The 15979-nt window shown below is 42.1% G+C and overlaps 1 protein-coding gene and 1 non-coding gene across 13 annotated transcripts in view; both read left to right on the plus strand.

Moving 5' to 3' along the window:
- Window positions 1-15979, plus strand: part of arhgap44a (Rho GTPase activating protein 44a) — a 35780-nt gene that overhangs the window by 11437 nt on the left and 8364 nt on the right. For 10 of the 12 annotated variants that reach the window (XR_003750328.1, XR_003750329.1, XM_028986669.1 and 7 more), the window contains exons 2-17: window positions 6266-6305; window positions 7149-7268; window positions 7355-7431; window positions 7575-7686; window positions 8720-8796; window positions 8876-8993; window positions 9103-9171; window positions 9309-9390; window positions 9616-9743; window positions 10221-10332; window positions 10754-10835; window positions 12225-12305; window positions 13536-13649; window positions 13850-13941; window positions 14014-14197; window positions 15631-15648. Coding sequence is in view for 10 of the 12 variants with exons in the window: in XM_028986669.1 (XP_028842502.1) it covers window positions 6266-6305; window positions 7149-7268; window positions 7355-7431; window positions 7575-7686; window positions 8720-8796; window positions 8876-8993; window positions 9103-9171; window positions 9309-9390; window positions 9616-9743; window positions 10221-10332; window positions 10754-10835; window positions 12225-12305; window positions 13536-13649; window positions 13850-13941; window positions 14014-14197; window positions 15631-15648 (1506 nt within the window). In the remaining 2 variants the exon portion in view is untranslated. The remainder of the gene's footprint in view (window positions 1-6265; window positions 6306-7148; window positions 7269-7354; window positions 7432-7574; window positions 7687-8719; window positions 8797-8875; window positions 8994-9102; window positions 9172-9308; window positions 9391-9615; window positions 9744-10220; window positions 10333-10753; window positions 10836-12224; window positions 12306-13535; window positions 13650-13849; window positions 13942-14013; window positions 14198-15630; window positions 15649-15979) is intronic. The other 2 variants (XM_028986672.1, XM_028986679.1) reach the window with 1 other exon arrangement.
- On the plus strand, window positions 6432-6594 carry LOC114795004 (U1 spliceosomal RNA). The gene has a single exon (XR_003750417.1). It is a non-coding gene; the product is annotated as a U1 spliceosomal RNA (small nuclear RNA).

Below are 15979 nucleotides of genomic sequence, written 5' to 3' on the forward strand. Positions count from 1 at the left end.
TGCTGACAGGAAATTCCGGGGCTGAAAATAAACAGGCCGGAGGAACCAGGCCCAGGTCTTTCAGTGGCGAAGGTCTCCGCTGATACGGATTTCGACTTTGTCACTAAATTGAGTTCTGTCTGTAGTTCATGATACAAGCTGATGTCCAGTTTATCACAGTAGCTAAATTTGAACAAACCAGAACCATAAAACAGCTGGTTACAAACATTACTAAAATAAATAAAGTTATTACACTACTAAGAGAAATAATGAGAAATTTGCTTGTGATTTGTGATGATTGTAATAACTTTGCAGTCAGAAACCTGGGCTAGTTCAAAAATGTGAATAATATCACATGTGCAAAAGGGCAAATAAGGATGAGATATTAAGGTGCACAATAATATTGTTTATGAAATATCACATAATGCTCATTTGATATTTATGAGAAGTTATTAAGAGAATGTGTAAAGTGATCATGATGCTCAATTTCATGCCATTCTTCTTGGATTAAATACAAAAAATAAGCTCTTTAACTGTATTTGACATCCAAACCTACACTCTTTTCTCAGTGAGGTCACAGCCATCATTCTTCTTTGCACTGTCCATCAGGTTATATAAGAACCCTTATTTAAAAGAGAACTATTCCAACATGTTTCCTAATATGTAGCTAAACAAACTGTGATGTTGTTTCTCTTTTTATGCTCATATCAAACATCCATCCACCAATGGATTTCATAACCTTCTTAGCCAGGTCAAGGGTGCAGAACCATTCTACCAACCGCTGTGGAGACTCATCTCCTCTGATACAACCTTCGCTTCTCTACTGCTAGACCTTCATTTGCACATATATGCAGTCACTGGACACCTCCTGCTTGACCTCCTTGTGCAACATCCTATGGATTTGAATAACAATTTGCTCTCTCATAGGTCTTCCATGGTTCTAAATCGTGGGTCTTGCTCCTCACTTTGGATAGAAAACTACTACCAAATGCATGTAATGTAATGAAATATGCATTCAATGGGGAAAAAAGCAAGACTGCTTTCAAAGCTCAGTGTGGCGCTCAGTTTTATTTACTTAAAAAAAAAACCACAGTAATTACTTAAATGATCAGAATGCATTATTGTTGTTGTTGCTGTTGTTGTTGTTGTTATACAGATCCAAACGAGGAATACTTTCAAAACCTGTAAATCATTTTGAGTTTGTCTCAGTCGAAGATGCAAGGAACATTGTTGTTGTCTTGCCAGCAATTGCAAAAATACAACGTCAAATTTATTAAACCATCTGACACGGCAGCTGCACTGGCAATGCGAAAGTTGTGACTTACATTTTTTGATTAATTTCTCATAGCTGCTGCAATATTTGTGGTTATGCCATTCTGTTTTATACAAGGTTCAATCGATTTTTGTCATGTAAACATACTGATTAATTGCTGCTGCAAATGACATGCATTTTTTTAACATATACATGTTGCCTGGCCCTAGTCTCAGCTGCGCCCCTGCAGCTACGCTCCCTTGCAGTGGGGTCCTCTTGTATGGCGCCGTTTTAGAGCCACATGGATGATGACAAGCGCCCAGCTGCTCAGCTGAGGGAGCGAGCCGTCACAGGCCAGCCTGCACAGGAGGCCGCCCCGCCGCAGGGAGAGTGGGCACGCGTGCTGAAGAGCTTGGGGATCGGCCATACAAAGCTTGGATGGAGTTGTCGGATCTGCTGCTTAAATATTTGCTGTAGTGTTGGCGTTGTCACACTTTTCCTTTTCCTTTTTTAAACCGTGCCCTCCTATCCTCTTTTTTTTTTTGCTGCAACAAGCTGCCCCCCGCTAGGCCACCACTGCCCCGTTAAGGAAGCGGCCCCGTAATCTGAAGGTTGCCGGTTCGAATCCCGACCCGCCAAGGTACCACTGAGGTGCCACTGAGCAAAGCACCGTCCCCACACACTGCTCCCCGGGCGCCGGTCATGGCTGCCCACTGCTCACTCAGGGTGATGGGATAAATGCAGAGGACAAATTTCACTCTGTGCACAGTGTGCTGTGCTGCTGTGTATCACATGTGACAATCACTTCACTTTATTTCATTTCCACCCAAAGGTGGTTTGCATTAAATCCTTGAGTTCTCACATGAATCCCTGCCATTTGCCATAGATGTGTTCTGGACGAGTATCAGAGGGGCCTTTTGCTTCATTCCCATTTTGAACTCTACTGGTCAACATTACTGCCATTTTATGAAATGACTGTGTCTTTATGAATGCAAGTTCACAGGCCAGGCATCACACAGTCCCCTCTGATCCGCTTCAGAACGCCTCTAAACAGAGCCGGAGTAATATTTTCAGCCTGAGGAGAGACTCCAGCAGGGGGATTGAAAGGAGGACAGAAAGAGGAACAGATGGCAAACATTCTTGCTGCTCTGCAGGCCGGTTGGCAAGGCGTCCCGTTAAAGACTGGCGATAAAAAAATACTTGTCAGAAAATCCATTCTTCCTCAAAAAAAAAATCAAAGGCGCTCCTTATTATTTTTTTCTGTTTTTCAAAATAAAAGCTATATAATGGCTATTATGATGCTTTTGTCCTTTCACTGGGCCGATTTGTGTTGGGGCACAATACCTGGAAGTGGCTGTGTGCAGACAGCAGGGAGGAAGTGGGTCGGGGAGAGAGGGGGCAGCGGCACACTGGGCTTTGTGCAGCCTGTCGATAGGTCAGACACAATGCCGACATCGTCCCCTCAATGTCACACAGCAGCCCACTTGGACAGGAAGTGTCCTCATCAGTCCCCATTGGATCATGCTCTTGGCCAAAGATGGAAGCACTTTTCCCCCCCCCCACTTTCTTACCAGCAATGAACACATGGGTGTGAATAAATGTAAAACAGGGTCTATAATTGTCACTGTACAATTGTGCAGTAACAGTTACGCAACCATGTCCCGTTTTAGCTTTTAAACGTGACCTATTTTCCTAACCCTCAGGCTTTATCATGTGAGCTGTAATGAAGAATGAGGAATATACCCTGATGCTGAGGGGTGCAGCGATAAATCGACTTGACTATAATCATCTACCGAATTGTTTGCGATTAGTTGCATTTTTTTGTACTGACTCAGAAAGCTCAGGATGAGCCACTTCACTTCATGAGCCACTCATATTTACAGTACCATAACAATTTGATAGCACTAAACTGCACCTTGCTGCACACACTACCAAATAAATAAAATCTCAATACAAATAGCAAGTTAGAACAAAGTATGCCAGCAACTTCATCTCCTGCTTGCACCACTTCAAGCCAGACCATTGTTAATGGAAATGCAAATCCAGTTCATTGATTTATCTTATGTTTAGATTAAATAGAGTTATAGATATTGTTGTTCAATTAGTAATAGTAGTATTAATAATCTGAATAGTTGATGTTTCATAGCCTTCCTCTATTTCTAAATGTTCTTGTTTTGTTCGTCACATACGTCCCTGACGGACCTCCACCACTAGAGGCCGCCCTTGACAAGGACTTGTTATACTTTTATTTAATTCCACTCACCTGTGCCTAGGTTCTCATTTATACTTCACATTTTGTTTCAGATCTTTTAGTCCAGGCTTTTTTTCATCAGTATATGTCTTCATGTACAACCCTGCTTGCATGTGCTTGCATTCACCTGTATTCCGGCATTCGGCATTCTTGGGGCATCATCCCCTTTTGTTGCTTTCATTACATGTTTATGGCTTGCATCTGTGTTTGGTCCCTTTGAGTAATGTAACATTTTTTTCAACAGTGAGATAGGTAATGGTTCTAGGTAATGGCCCCATCCTCCAATGACATGTGCGGCAGTGCATGTTGTGTGTATTGAGACGGGTGTAATAGTTTTCATTGTTCTGCGAGCAAAATCATGATGCAATCCATGGTTATAAGAACATGGAGCAGGTGTCGGTGCTTCGAACATTGAATGGGGACTCAGGAGATGATTGGTTTCCCTTGCCGCTGTGTTTGTTTATCTGTGATGTACAGTATACCGTACCCAATGTTTAGCATTTTCATTGTGTTTGTTTACTGACTTAAAATATTAGTGCCTGTGGCCTGTGGGTGAGCATAATCTCCAAAGCAAACACAAGGACTGACCCTTCCCACATCTTTCTGGATCACACTCACCTGTTTGTTCCAGATTTTTTCACAACTTCTACCTGAGGGTTCCGGAAATGCTTTCCTCAGCGTTGTTCCATGGCTGAGCGTTTTGTCAATCATCAAGTTTGTGTTTTAAAACACTGTGGTTCGATGGAGGGTGAAGCACATCCAGCTATTTTCAGTCCCTGCTGTGGGAAGAGAGCATGCTGCCATGGCAACCCCCTGCTTCTGGATGTGTGAGCAAAGCATGTGGGTCGTGTCTCTCTGTGCTCCTTCAGAGTCCAGGAGTGGGTTGACCCACCTGCACCATGTCTCTCAGGCCAAACCGCAGTCTGAGCAGAGAATGGGGAATCATCTGACAACCAAAAGCAATTAGTCTTTCTGGTCAAGAATCCCTCAAACACCAAACCCACTGACACCCCTTTTCTTTATGTGTGAGGTAGTCCCATCTGCTCATTTCAAGTAGTATGATCCATGATAAGATGATGAGAATTTCACATAATCTGTTATATACATAGAAGTATTCTCTCTTTCTAAACCATGAAATAGTGCTGGACAGTTATTACACAAAGTACCATACCATTTACTATATAACAAGATCTCAAATCACCTGTACATTTATAATACATAGTGCTTGCCATTGGCTGCAACTTTGTGGACATCATAACACACCGATTCAATAACTATATCAGAAATTGGTCTGATATTAACTCAATAGACGTGTCATTGTTGATGACAACAGCAATTGTAAACCTCAGAATGATTGTTTTTGGCTAATCAGAGCCTATTGCATTCAGCCAGGGTATTGCCAACTGGTACGATACCTACGATTGCAGTCAAAAGTTTGGACACACTTTTATGGGTTTTTGCACAAACAAGTCAAAAAATTGAACATTTGAGGCTCTCCAAATCAGGGAGCTTTTGCTGTGATGGCAGCATTTTACACTCTTGGCTTCTCTCCACCAAGTTAGACATCGGGGATGGTTTCCCAACAATTCTGAAGGTTTATGCTGAACAATTTCTCATCATTCTCTCATGTTAATGAGCATCACATGAAGCAGCTTTTGATGGTGACAATAGTGAACAAAGCCGCCATGAAAGTAAAAAAATGAAGCGACTCTGAAGAAACAGATTCATCAAACATACTTCACTTTCTCCTGATTCAGAAAAATACTAAATATGTTTCTTGCATTGGATTCTTTAAAATGGCCTCCATCTTCGTAACCACCACAGAGTCGGTGTGTCCAAACATTTGGTAGTGTAGATTTCTTACAAAGATTTAAGCCTTCTGCGTTAGATGTTTGCTCATGATTATGCCCCATTTCTTAAACAGTATATATGACCGTGGCCAATATTTAGCAGGATCGAATGTTTATCTATGTTAAGATCTTGATGTTGATAAAACTTAGACAGGTCATACATGATTTGTGACCAAAAGCTTTTCAAAAATCCTTTAGGATTCTAGCAAAGCATTTCCATATGAATCATAAAGAGAGTCTCTCTTGGCTCCGGTTTTGGCATGGGCTGCCCTGTTCTTGTTTCTTTTGGACAGGTACATAAAGCATTACTGCAAAGTGGTGACATGCATATAGAACACGAGTAAATGTAAATGAATGGATTCCTGGAACGTTGTGTATTCACTTCCAAGGTATCCGTCATATAAAACAACGGGACGAAGATCCTCGTCCCCGCGTTCTGTGGGCGCGCAGGCGGTGATGTAATTGAGATAGTAAGGTGGTGAGGGAATGTGTGTCAGAGAGGGTGGGTTCACACCTCTCTGTGAGGTTTCAGCCAGCATGTGTCCCCCTCTCTCGTCGCCTGGCGGAGAATGGTTGTCCTGACGCGTGTTCTGATCGTGCCAGGGGAGAGGGGCAGATCGAGAGACGCTCGGGTCGGCCCTTTGTGTTCGGCTAGTGGAGCTGAAAGGAGATATTTGTGTTGAATTTCTGCCAATTAGTGAAGAATGTTTTTCTTCGTTCTGCGAGCCACTTGGGGTACTCAACACGGCCATCTTGGCCAAGCAACTGCATCAAAAACTAATTATTAGTCATGTTCTTACAATTTGTTGTATGAGTCTTTAGTAATTCCTAGATTGGAAAAAACAAAATGATCTTATTTGGGCCGCCATGTTGTGGTGCCATGTTGGTAGGTTGTGTCCTCCATTACTAACTGCTGTTTTCTGCTCATTCCAGGGCAGAGAAGACAGAAGTTCTAACTGAAGATCTGCTGCAGGTAAAGGCCACAGCAGCTTTTTGGTGTGCCAGTCTCGTCCATGGGCACAAGGCTTCATGATTTTCTCTCTCTCTCTCTCTCTCTCTCTCTCTCTTTATATAATTACATTTCAAAATGAAGTATAAATTACTTACCTGGCAGGGGAAATACCGTGATCAAGAAGATGGTTCACCCAGGGCCAGAATCAGCCATTGCACTCCGGCTGTGCTGACCCCTGCAAATTCCCCAAATGTGGGAATCTTGACTGCATAATTTCTGTAGTGGGGGACTGCGTTCGCACTCTACCCTGATTTCTATTTTTTGGGGGGAAGTGGTGGCCTAGCGGTTAAGGAAGCTGCCCCGTAATCAGAAGGTCCACTGATCCACTCGATCCACTGAGGTGCCACTGAAAAAAAGCAAGGTCCCCACACACTGCTCCCCGAGCGCCTGTCATGGCTGCCCACTGCTCACCAAGGGTGATAGTTAAAACACATTTCTTTGTGTCACCCTTTGCTGTTCTGCAGTGTTTCACAATGACAATCACTTTCACTTTCAACTTGAACTATATACACATACTCACACACACACTTTCACTGCCGAATTTTGCAAGGCATAAAATAATGGAGAAGTAGATTAAAGGTCAAGGCTATGTTGCATTATGCTGTAGAATGGAGACAATTTTCTTTTTTATACACACACTGTATTGCTAGGTATGTTTGTGGAGGTACACCTTTGCTTTAAATCTAAACCATCTTAAACATAATGTAATTATATAATAAAAGTTTCATGAATTATTTACTCTTTCCCTCAGGGTACAATTTACTGTGTGCATTCACTTTCACTCTCTATTTATGTGTTGGCCAGGTGGAGAAACGCTTGGACCTGGTGAAGCAGGTCTCCCACAGCACCCACAAGAAACTGACTGCCTGCCTGCAGGGACAGCAGGGGTCAGATCAGGAAAAACGATCAGTGAAGTCCCCCTCAGTGAGTCCTCTGCGACAACTTCTCATATCAACTCTTCTCTCTTATGGAATGTGCTAATGGTGATTTGTTTGTCCCTCTCTGTCCAGAAAAAGCTCCCCCTCACAACCCTGGCACAGTGCATGGTAGAGGGGGCTGCAGTATTAGGAGATGACTCCCTCCTGGGGTGAGTTCACACGCTTCTTCGTTAATTCACACATCACATTTTCATGTAGGGCACATTATATTCCGGTCTGCATCACAGTCTCCCCCATAGTCCACTGGCCATTAAGCTTTGTTCTAGTTTGTCTCGTTGGTTCTCCCCTGCAGAAAGATGCTGCGACTCTGTGGGGACACTGAGGAGAAACTGGCTCAGGAGCTCCTCCAGTTCGAGTCGGAGATCGAGCGCGATGTTGTTGAGCCGCTCTATGTGCTGGCTGAGGTACAGATAAACTCTGCTGTTAGCAGGAATCAGGGATCTGGACTTGGACGAGGGACTTGAATTTGAGATAGGGGTCAAGTCATGAATTTTATGCCTTCTTGTATTATGTTATCTTGTATTTGACTTTAAAACCACAACTCAGAAAGGTTTACTCAAGCATAGACATGCATTGGCTTAATAACTAAACTATGACTTTGATCACTGGCTGCTTTCCCTTCAGTTAGAGAAATATGAATCAACTTTTTTTATTGTTGGCATTGCTGCTCATGACGTAGCCCTCACACAAAAGGGATGTGATGTCTGGTGGATATCAGCTTTAGAAATGCACAGAACTGCACAGAACAGTCATGATGACGGTCATACAGTGTATACACCCCTGTAAATAGGCCAGTTATTAAAAAAAAAAAGCAACCACAATAAATCATTAAAAAAAATTTCCCACCTTTAATGTGACCTATATTCTATATAATTCATTTTTTAAAAATAGTACAATGATGAGAATAGTTACATTTCTGACCGAGATACTGTCTATGGGATACCTGTCAAAAATTCAGAGGGACCCACGTTTAGAATTTTTTTTACAGGCTATAAACAAAATGATTTCATAAGCTAAAAAATGCTATTAGACTTGTATTTTCACAATGTCTAGATGTTACCATAGCATTGATACAGGCTTATGAAAAACCAATAGTTTCTATGGACAAAGGAAAAAAAATTTCATATATTTTTAAATATTTGGACAGGCTCAAATAAAACGGTTCAGCTCTGAGGTGGTTGAGCATGGGATGTTTTTTGAATTGAGCCAGATTGACCACCCTAGGCATTATCTGACACTTCTTTGCTGAAATCAGAACGACCAACACCAACTTCACACTACGTTGAGTTTGTATTGTGTTGCTGTGATGAGTTTGGTCCTACACCTAAATCAGGGCTGGTCAAAACTATGTACGCCTTGCATGTATCAAATGTTGAATTTGTGTGTGTTCTTGAATGCCAATTGTCGCCCACAGCTATGTCACGTTTGCTCCTCCAGGTTGAAATTCCCAACATCCAGAAACAGAGAAAGCACTTGGCCAAGCTTGTCCTGGACATGGATTCGGCAAGAACGCGGTATGGCCAGTTCCTGTGAGTTACTCTCCCTGACCCCGCCAGGTCTTTAATCGGCTGCTGCACTTTTCCCTGCCTGTAGGTGGCAGCAGTCCTCTAAGTCCTCAAGTCACCCCAGTAACATGCAGCCAGGTGGGGCCAAGGCCGACGCCCTCAGAGAGGAGATGGAGGAAGCAGCAAATCGGATGGAGATATGCCGGGTGGGATTTTGGGCTTGCTGTCTTGCTTCTTTAAGCGTTTTCTTGGCTCCTATGATCTATTTTGCTCGCTATTGCTGAAATGAGCCCTGTTTTTTTTCTTTCTTTCCAGGATCAGTTGTCTGCAGACATGTACAATTTTGTGGCCAAAGAAATAGACTATGCAAACTATTTTCAAACTGTAAGCCTCCCACTTGCAACAGCACCTTCAAAGCAGTTTATATACGGACATGACAATGAGCCACAGTCTGTTGACTGTGGTGCCTTAGTGTGTGGAGTGCTAATTCTCTCTGTGGGTGAATGTGTGTGTGTGTACAGCTTATCGAGGTTCAGGCAGAGTATCACAGGAAGTCCCTGGAGATCCTGCTGAGCGTTCTGCCACAGATCAAAGCTCACCAGGGTGAGTCACACTTGCTCTCCTCTGATCTTGCGCAGTGTGCGAGCTGCAAGTCTGTGTGTGTGTGTGTGTGTGTGTGTGTTTGCGTGTGTGTTTTAATGTGTTTGGAATGAGACATATCTGTTTTTCAGAGAACATTGCAATTTTATATTAGTGCAGGCCTTGCTGTCAGAACTTTTTAGGTTTTACTATGCACCTGACTGTCTGTCTGGTTGTGTTGTGCTGCAGAGGCTTGGATAGAGAAGCCATCGTATGGAAAGCCATTGGAGGAGCACCTGATGCTCAGCGGCCGAGAGATCGCCTTCCCCATCGAGGCCTGCGTCACAATGCTTCTGGAGTGTGGGATGCAGGAGGAGGTATAATAATGAAGGCATAGCTAGAATTCCATTTCTGATTTGTGAACTAGTGAATCTGACATTCCCGATCATATCCAATGCACAACGCCGCAACACCTTTAACATGTATCTGAGAATATTCAACTGATGATGAAATTCTGCAAATATATTTCGGTGACCCAAATAAAATCTGCCACTGCATGCGATCTGGGTTCTGTTAGCTGTAGGCATTAAGGGGTACATGGTGTTATTTTGATGTGCCTAAAAAATCCTTTCCTTCCTCACACACGCAAATGACCGCCTACAGGTGTACAGCCAGCCAACCATTTAACATTAGTAACTCTTAAATGCACAGCATCAAAAACAGGACAGAGAAAGACTCTTTTGGTTCCCTGAAACTGGGTCATATAAATATAAAAGTAGACTGTAGAAGAACACGGGACCTTTAATACTCATTCGCCCGCCTCTCTTTTTCTTTTCTGCTGCTCTTTCCCTCAGGGTTTATTCCGAGTTGCTCCCTCAGCCTCCAAGCTGAAGAAACTGAAGGCTTCTCTGGACTGTGGCGTTCTGGATGTGCCTGAATATTCGGCTGACCCTCATGCCATTGCAGGTGAGCCGTGCTTTTTTCGCCCCACATGGTCCATTTGTCCTCTCATGAATGAAAAGAATGGCCTTATACCTCATCTGTAAAGAGATTTGACCCCTGCTACATTTACCATTAAACTTTGGCTGAGATTACTAGGCCTTAGACCTACTGACTCTGACAGGCTTTGAGGCTGGGGGGCAGCATTCATCTGACATCTGTATTCAGGGCAACAGAAAAACCACACCTTCCCTCAGGCCCAACGACACATCTTCAGCCCAGCTCTCTCTCTCTCTCTCTCTCTCGCTCTCTCTCTCTTTTGCTATTTTATTCATCTAACTCCTAATGTCATTTTCATGCTTCTTTCTCTTTCTATATCCTTATTTCAGGTTAGGGTCACTGTCCCTGTATTACATATCCTCCCTCTCTCTCTGTCTCTCTTTCTTAGGAGCTCTGAAATCCTACCTGCGTGAACTGCCTGAGCCCCTGATGACCTTTGAACTATATGAAGAGTGGATCCAGGCATCAAAGTAAGACTGCTCTGTACACTGTAACACTTCCACTGCAGCCTGTTTCTAGCAATGTGGTGTAATGGTAGTAAACCTACAGCATGGGTAGGTAACAGTGACAAAATCTGTTATTACATTCTAAATACATGTCTGTTGTCCAGAATCTCAGTTTTCACTTAAAATCTATGGTTTGTATGGTTGTATGGTTTGTAAACTATGGTTTGTAATATGCAATGACAATTAGCACAGCTCTTTAAAAAGAGTTTAGTAGCATGGTTAGGAAATACAGTAGTGTGAAAAAGTGTTTGCCCCCCCCCTCTTAGTCACATTGAATTGTTTCTGTCACGATTGGGTGCACGTGGAGACGCACCTGGCACCAATCTGCATGACAGCAGGGCGGTTCTAAAGGACTTGTTGAGCAGCCCATCAAGGCTGTGACATTTTATGTAGCCCGTGCGATTCCTGTTTGTAGTTGTTTTCAGTTCTGGCAATCGGCACACTGAAAATGAAAGATATTGATATCCAGAATATCCACTATCTTTGTGCACCATCAAAGTTCGGTCTCCTTCAGTTTGTGTTTTACCTGTAATTCTGTGCAATACATTTAGGAATATTTCACAATCTTGCATTCTTGCAAGCACAAGTTCATGGCTTGTTTGAATCGTCTGAGCCTATAAACTTTTGGGGAGTAATTTGCAGAAATAACATCATCAACAGCATTCACAAAGTGCGAAACGCCATACGCATGCGCATGAAGGCTGGATTATGGTAATGTTTTTGCCCTTTTGGGGGGGGCTCTCGGTGCCTGGGAGGGTTTTTATTTCAGGCTGTGTATCGAGCTGCCGATTTATTTTGAATTTATTCACTGTTTGACATGGTTCTGCTGAGTTTTTGGATTACGTTAATTTAAGTGCATGGTGTTGGAATTGTGTTTTGTTTAGGCAGTTTTGATTTTGTGTGGCTTTAGTCTCTACGTCAAGGCGATATGCAATAAATATCAATTGTAGTAGTACATGTAGTACATGTGTAGTGGGGTGTAATATTGTGCGGTCTGCGCTCCCTTCATTTAAAAAACACATTTGTGTTGTCTTTGACTAATATGTATTACTTTTTTATCTGAAACATTCAAATGTCACTTACATGGAAAAAAGTAAGAAATCAGAGAGGGAGCAAACACTTTTTTACGCCACTGTATCTGAATTGCCCTGCAGAACTAATGTCCAAGATGGCATTGCATTTTGAGTGTTTTTTATATAGGTATAGGTTATATAGGCACATCAACAATGCAATGAGTCTGTAGGATATTTTTTAACATTAAGTTGCAGCAGCTGAAAAAGAAAAAAATACATATCGTTTTTATAATGTGTGTATTAAATCTGTTTAAAATTATCTCTGTCCTTTCCAACTCAGCATACAGGATATGGACAAAAGGCTGCAAGCCCTCCTGTCATCCTGTGAGAAACTACCGGCAGATAATTTAAATAATTTCAGGTTGGCCTTCTCCTCATCTCTTTTTTTAGCCATCTATAGTCCTTGGTATCTATGGACCTCCATAATGAGCCATTTCCAATCAGTTTTTTTCATTAGTCCTTCCAGTTGCATAACAGGCCATTCGCCTGGATGCTGTTGGGTTGAACACTACTTGACAGACTGTGTGTATATTTTTTGCAATCATCTGATTGTTGCTTCTTGAGTGTACAGAATGTGCACAGTAGCACTGAGGGGTGATGTTGTCCTTGACACAGTCCCATCATTGCAAACCTCCACTGTATGTAGGACAGAATAAATGCAGAATAATATGACCCGGTTTTGGTAAGTGACAGTAGAATATTATGGCGGCATCAAAACACTTGTTTTAAACAGTAGTTTGATGAAATTTTATGCCTGATATTTTGATGGTTAAATATTTTCTTGCATTGGATTCTTCATGCATTCTATAGTCTAACTGCCACAGAGAAGGTGCATCCAAACCTTTGACTGGTAGTGTATTTTAACCCTTTCAGGCTCAAATTAACTTTTAGCAACAGGAAAAAATCCTATATTTGGGGGAAATTATCATATGGGGCAGTACAATAGAATCCTGACTTTTTTTTTAGAGAGACCTTCACATGCAATGCATTCTGAGTTGTTGCAGATTTGCAACATTGGCCCGTTGTGATAATTGACACTGACAACTGAATATGATATGAACACTAACTTTATTTGTATATCAATTTGTAACAACACAATACAGTGGCAGAAAAACAACAAAAACAACATGGTATAAATGAGTAAAAAAATCTCAAATCCTCATTGAGAAGGCCATGTTTGCATTTCACTTTGTCATGTGATACTCCAAGAAACAGTTTTTGTCCTTTGTAAAGCATGCAAGTACTTTGCACTTCAGGCAGGCCATTTGTGTGTAGCTTAGTCCTGCAGTGGAAAATATTTATGTGGGGGAATCAGGGAGTTAGTTTTTAACTGTTGCAAATCAGCAACGCCTGCCTCGAGAGGGTTAAGAGTATAAGAGTAAGAACCCTCAGAACACACAAATTCTATGAATGAAAGTCTTAGTTCTTGGTAGAATTGAAATGATCCTTCTCCTTTTGAGAGTTGTTCCCTGAAGCACTGTTCAGTTGAATGAAGCAAGTCTCTTGAACTGTTTCATCAAGATACACAAGCAAACCAAAGCAATAGCAACTTGGCAGCCGTATATCATAGGACTTTTTTCTTGTCCCACAGATACTTGATAAAATTTCTTTCCAAACTCACCGAGTACCAAGACTCAAACAAAATGACCCCAGGAAACATTGCGATAGTGCTCGGGCCCAACCTGCTGTGGACCCACTCTGAAGGGTGCGTATGACTGGTTTTCTCCCATCTTGCTGTTCATAGTGAGAGCCTACAATAGAGGTTTCTTGCTCAGTGCAAAGGAAGGACGTCTAGTAGGTGATTTGTAAGTGTTTGCTTCTTGCCAATGAGTTTGTCAGAAGTAATGAATTAGTGTGTAAGATCCTGGCTGTTAACTGGTGGTCATGGGTTGTTTCTTGCAACAGGAACATGACAGAGATGATGACCACTGTGTCCTTGCAGATTGTGGGCATCATCGAACCCATCATCCAACATGCAGACTGGTTTTTCCCAGGAGGTTAGAGAAGCAACAAAAACACACATATATATACACACACACTTTTTAAAAGCAAGTTCTTCTCTCCTGCAGAAATTGAATTCAACCTGACGGGAAGCTATGGTAGTCCCATCCACACCAACCACAACTCCAACTACAGCTCCATGCCCTCACCAGACATGGACCAATCAGAACGAAAGCAGCAGCATGACCAGAGCCGACGTCCACTCAGCGTGGCCACTGACAACATGATGCTGGAGTTTTATAAGAAGGATGGGTAGGACCTTCCCCAGTCACCATCTGCTGACCTACCCACCCTCTCGTGTCTCCTGACATGTTTTACACATTATGGTAGCAACAGGTGTGAAAGTACTTTTTAATTCTTGCTGGCACTACTATAGATCGGTGTGGAGCCGAAAAACAAACACAGGTTGTTAACAGTAGCTTGGATTCGTTCAACATGTATGTTTCTGAAAGAGGTTCACAATTTAGTTTCATATGGCATAACCTGTTCCGACACGGATATTAAAGAAGTAGTTCTAGACAGTTCAAGCTCACATCAGCTCACCCCTGTATGTCATCCCATCTCTGAGGAGTTCCCATTGTGCTGGTACATGAAGTGTTGAGAGGAAACTGCAATGTACACACTAATGAGACATCACCGAGTGGGTGATGTTCTTTGTCAGTTTGCCCCTTCTGACCACAGCGCCTTTCATTAAATACTCTACTCGCCTCACCTCTGACTCTTACAGAGCGATCCTCAATCATCCAGGTCATGTGCTCAGCGGTCATGGCTGTCTCTATAGCAACACAACACACAGATTTAGCGGCATTAGTCTCTTTTGCAGGAATGTGAAAGCGATGCATCCACATTTAGCCGATGCCTCCAGCTCCCAAACTGACAGCCTGCTGTCACACACCTACAGAGCTCCGCAGCCAGCCTCAGTCCCAGATCAATCCCACACTAGCATATGGCACATTACCCGGTGTCAAAAAACACACATAAACAGTCCCATTGGGATTATCATTTTAACACAATGTCTACATGTTCCCCAGGAAAAGACTGCTGGAACAATACTGCATTAGTGCATATGTGCACTGCATTTGTACATATAATGCATAATCCCATAAAATAAATAAATAAATAATATCAGAAACACACAGGAAGGCACACAATCAACATGGCAAATAAGAGTGATGCAGATGCAGACGGCTAAATAAGGGGACCGTATTTAAATTTGGCAGTATTTTAATATAAAATGTGGCCTTTGCTGCATGTCATGGATGCATATTGTAAATTTCCCACTTGTGGGACTAATAAATTATCTTAGCATTTTATATAGATTATTTGTTCATAGGTGATATATATGCATATTGAAAGATTTTTGTTTTCTAAAATAAAGCACTACAGTTTTTTTTTTTTGTTGTTGTTCGACCATTGGAGAGTTTGGGGTAATTACGGTAATTGAGGACTAATTGTCTCTCAACAGTAAAATGTGGTAAATGCTAGTTGTCTGGGTTTGGAAAGCTTTAAACCTCTGGCTTTCAAACTCTTTTTTTTGCCCCCTCATCCCTCTGTGTCATCTTCAGTCATTTATTTCCTACTAATTCTTTCTTCATCCCCCTGTTATCTCTTTTGTGAGGTCTGATGATTTCACCGTGTCTGCTTTCCTTCTGTCTAAAACGTTTTTTCCTGCCCCAATGCTGCAGAATTAGGAAAATTCAGAGGTACAGTCTTCTGCTTTCGTGGTTTACGTTCTTTCTTTTTGTGTCCTTTCAGTGGTTGGTGTGGCTGACCAAAGAGTCTGGCCATATTCACCATAACATTTTCAATGTAATTTTTGATTATTTTTATACCATTTGAACAATCACAAAGATATCTGTTCTGTATGTATTTTTCCTCTGCCGGATTAAACCGAGACTAATGGATTTCTGTACAAACACATTGTTCCCGCTTAATGCATTTTGCAGTGGTTGCAGAGTTCAACAGCTCTCAACATCAACCAGAACGTGCCTTCAGAGGCGCTCCTCCAAATGTGATGTTGTGATTTAGTTTATT

The sequence above is a fragment of the Denticeps clupeoides genome, chromosome 7 (genome assembly GCF_900700375.1).
Source record: "Denticeps clupeoides chromosome 7, fDenClu1.1, whole genome shotgun sequence".
In the NCBI taxonomy this organism is placed as follows: Eukaryota; Metazoa; Chordata; class Actinopteri; order Clupeiformes; family Denticipitidae; genus Denticeps; species Denticeps clupeoides.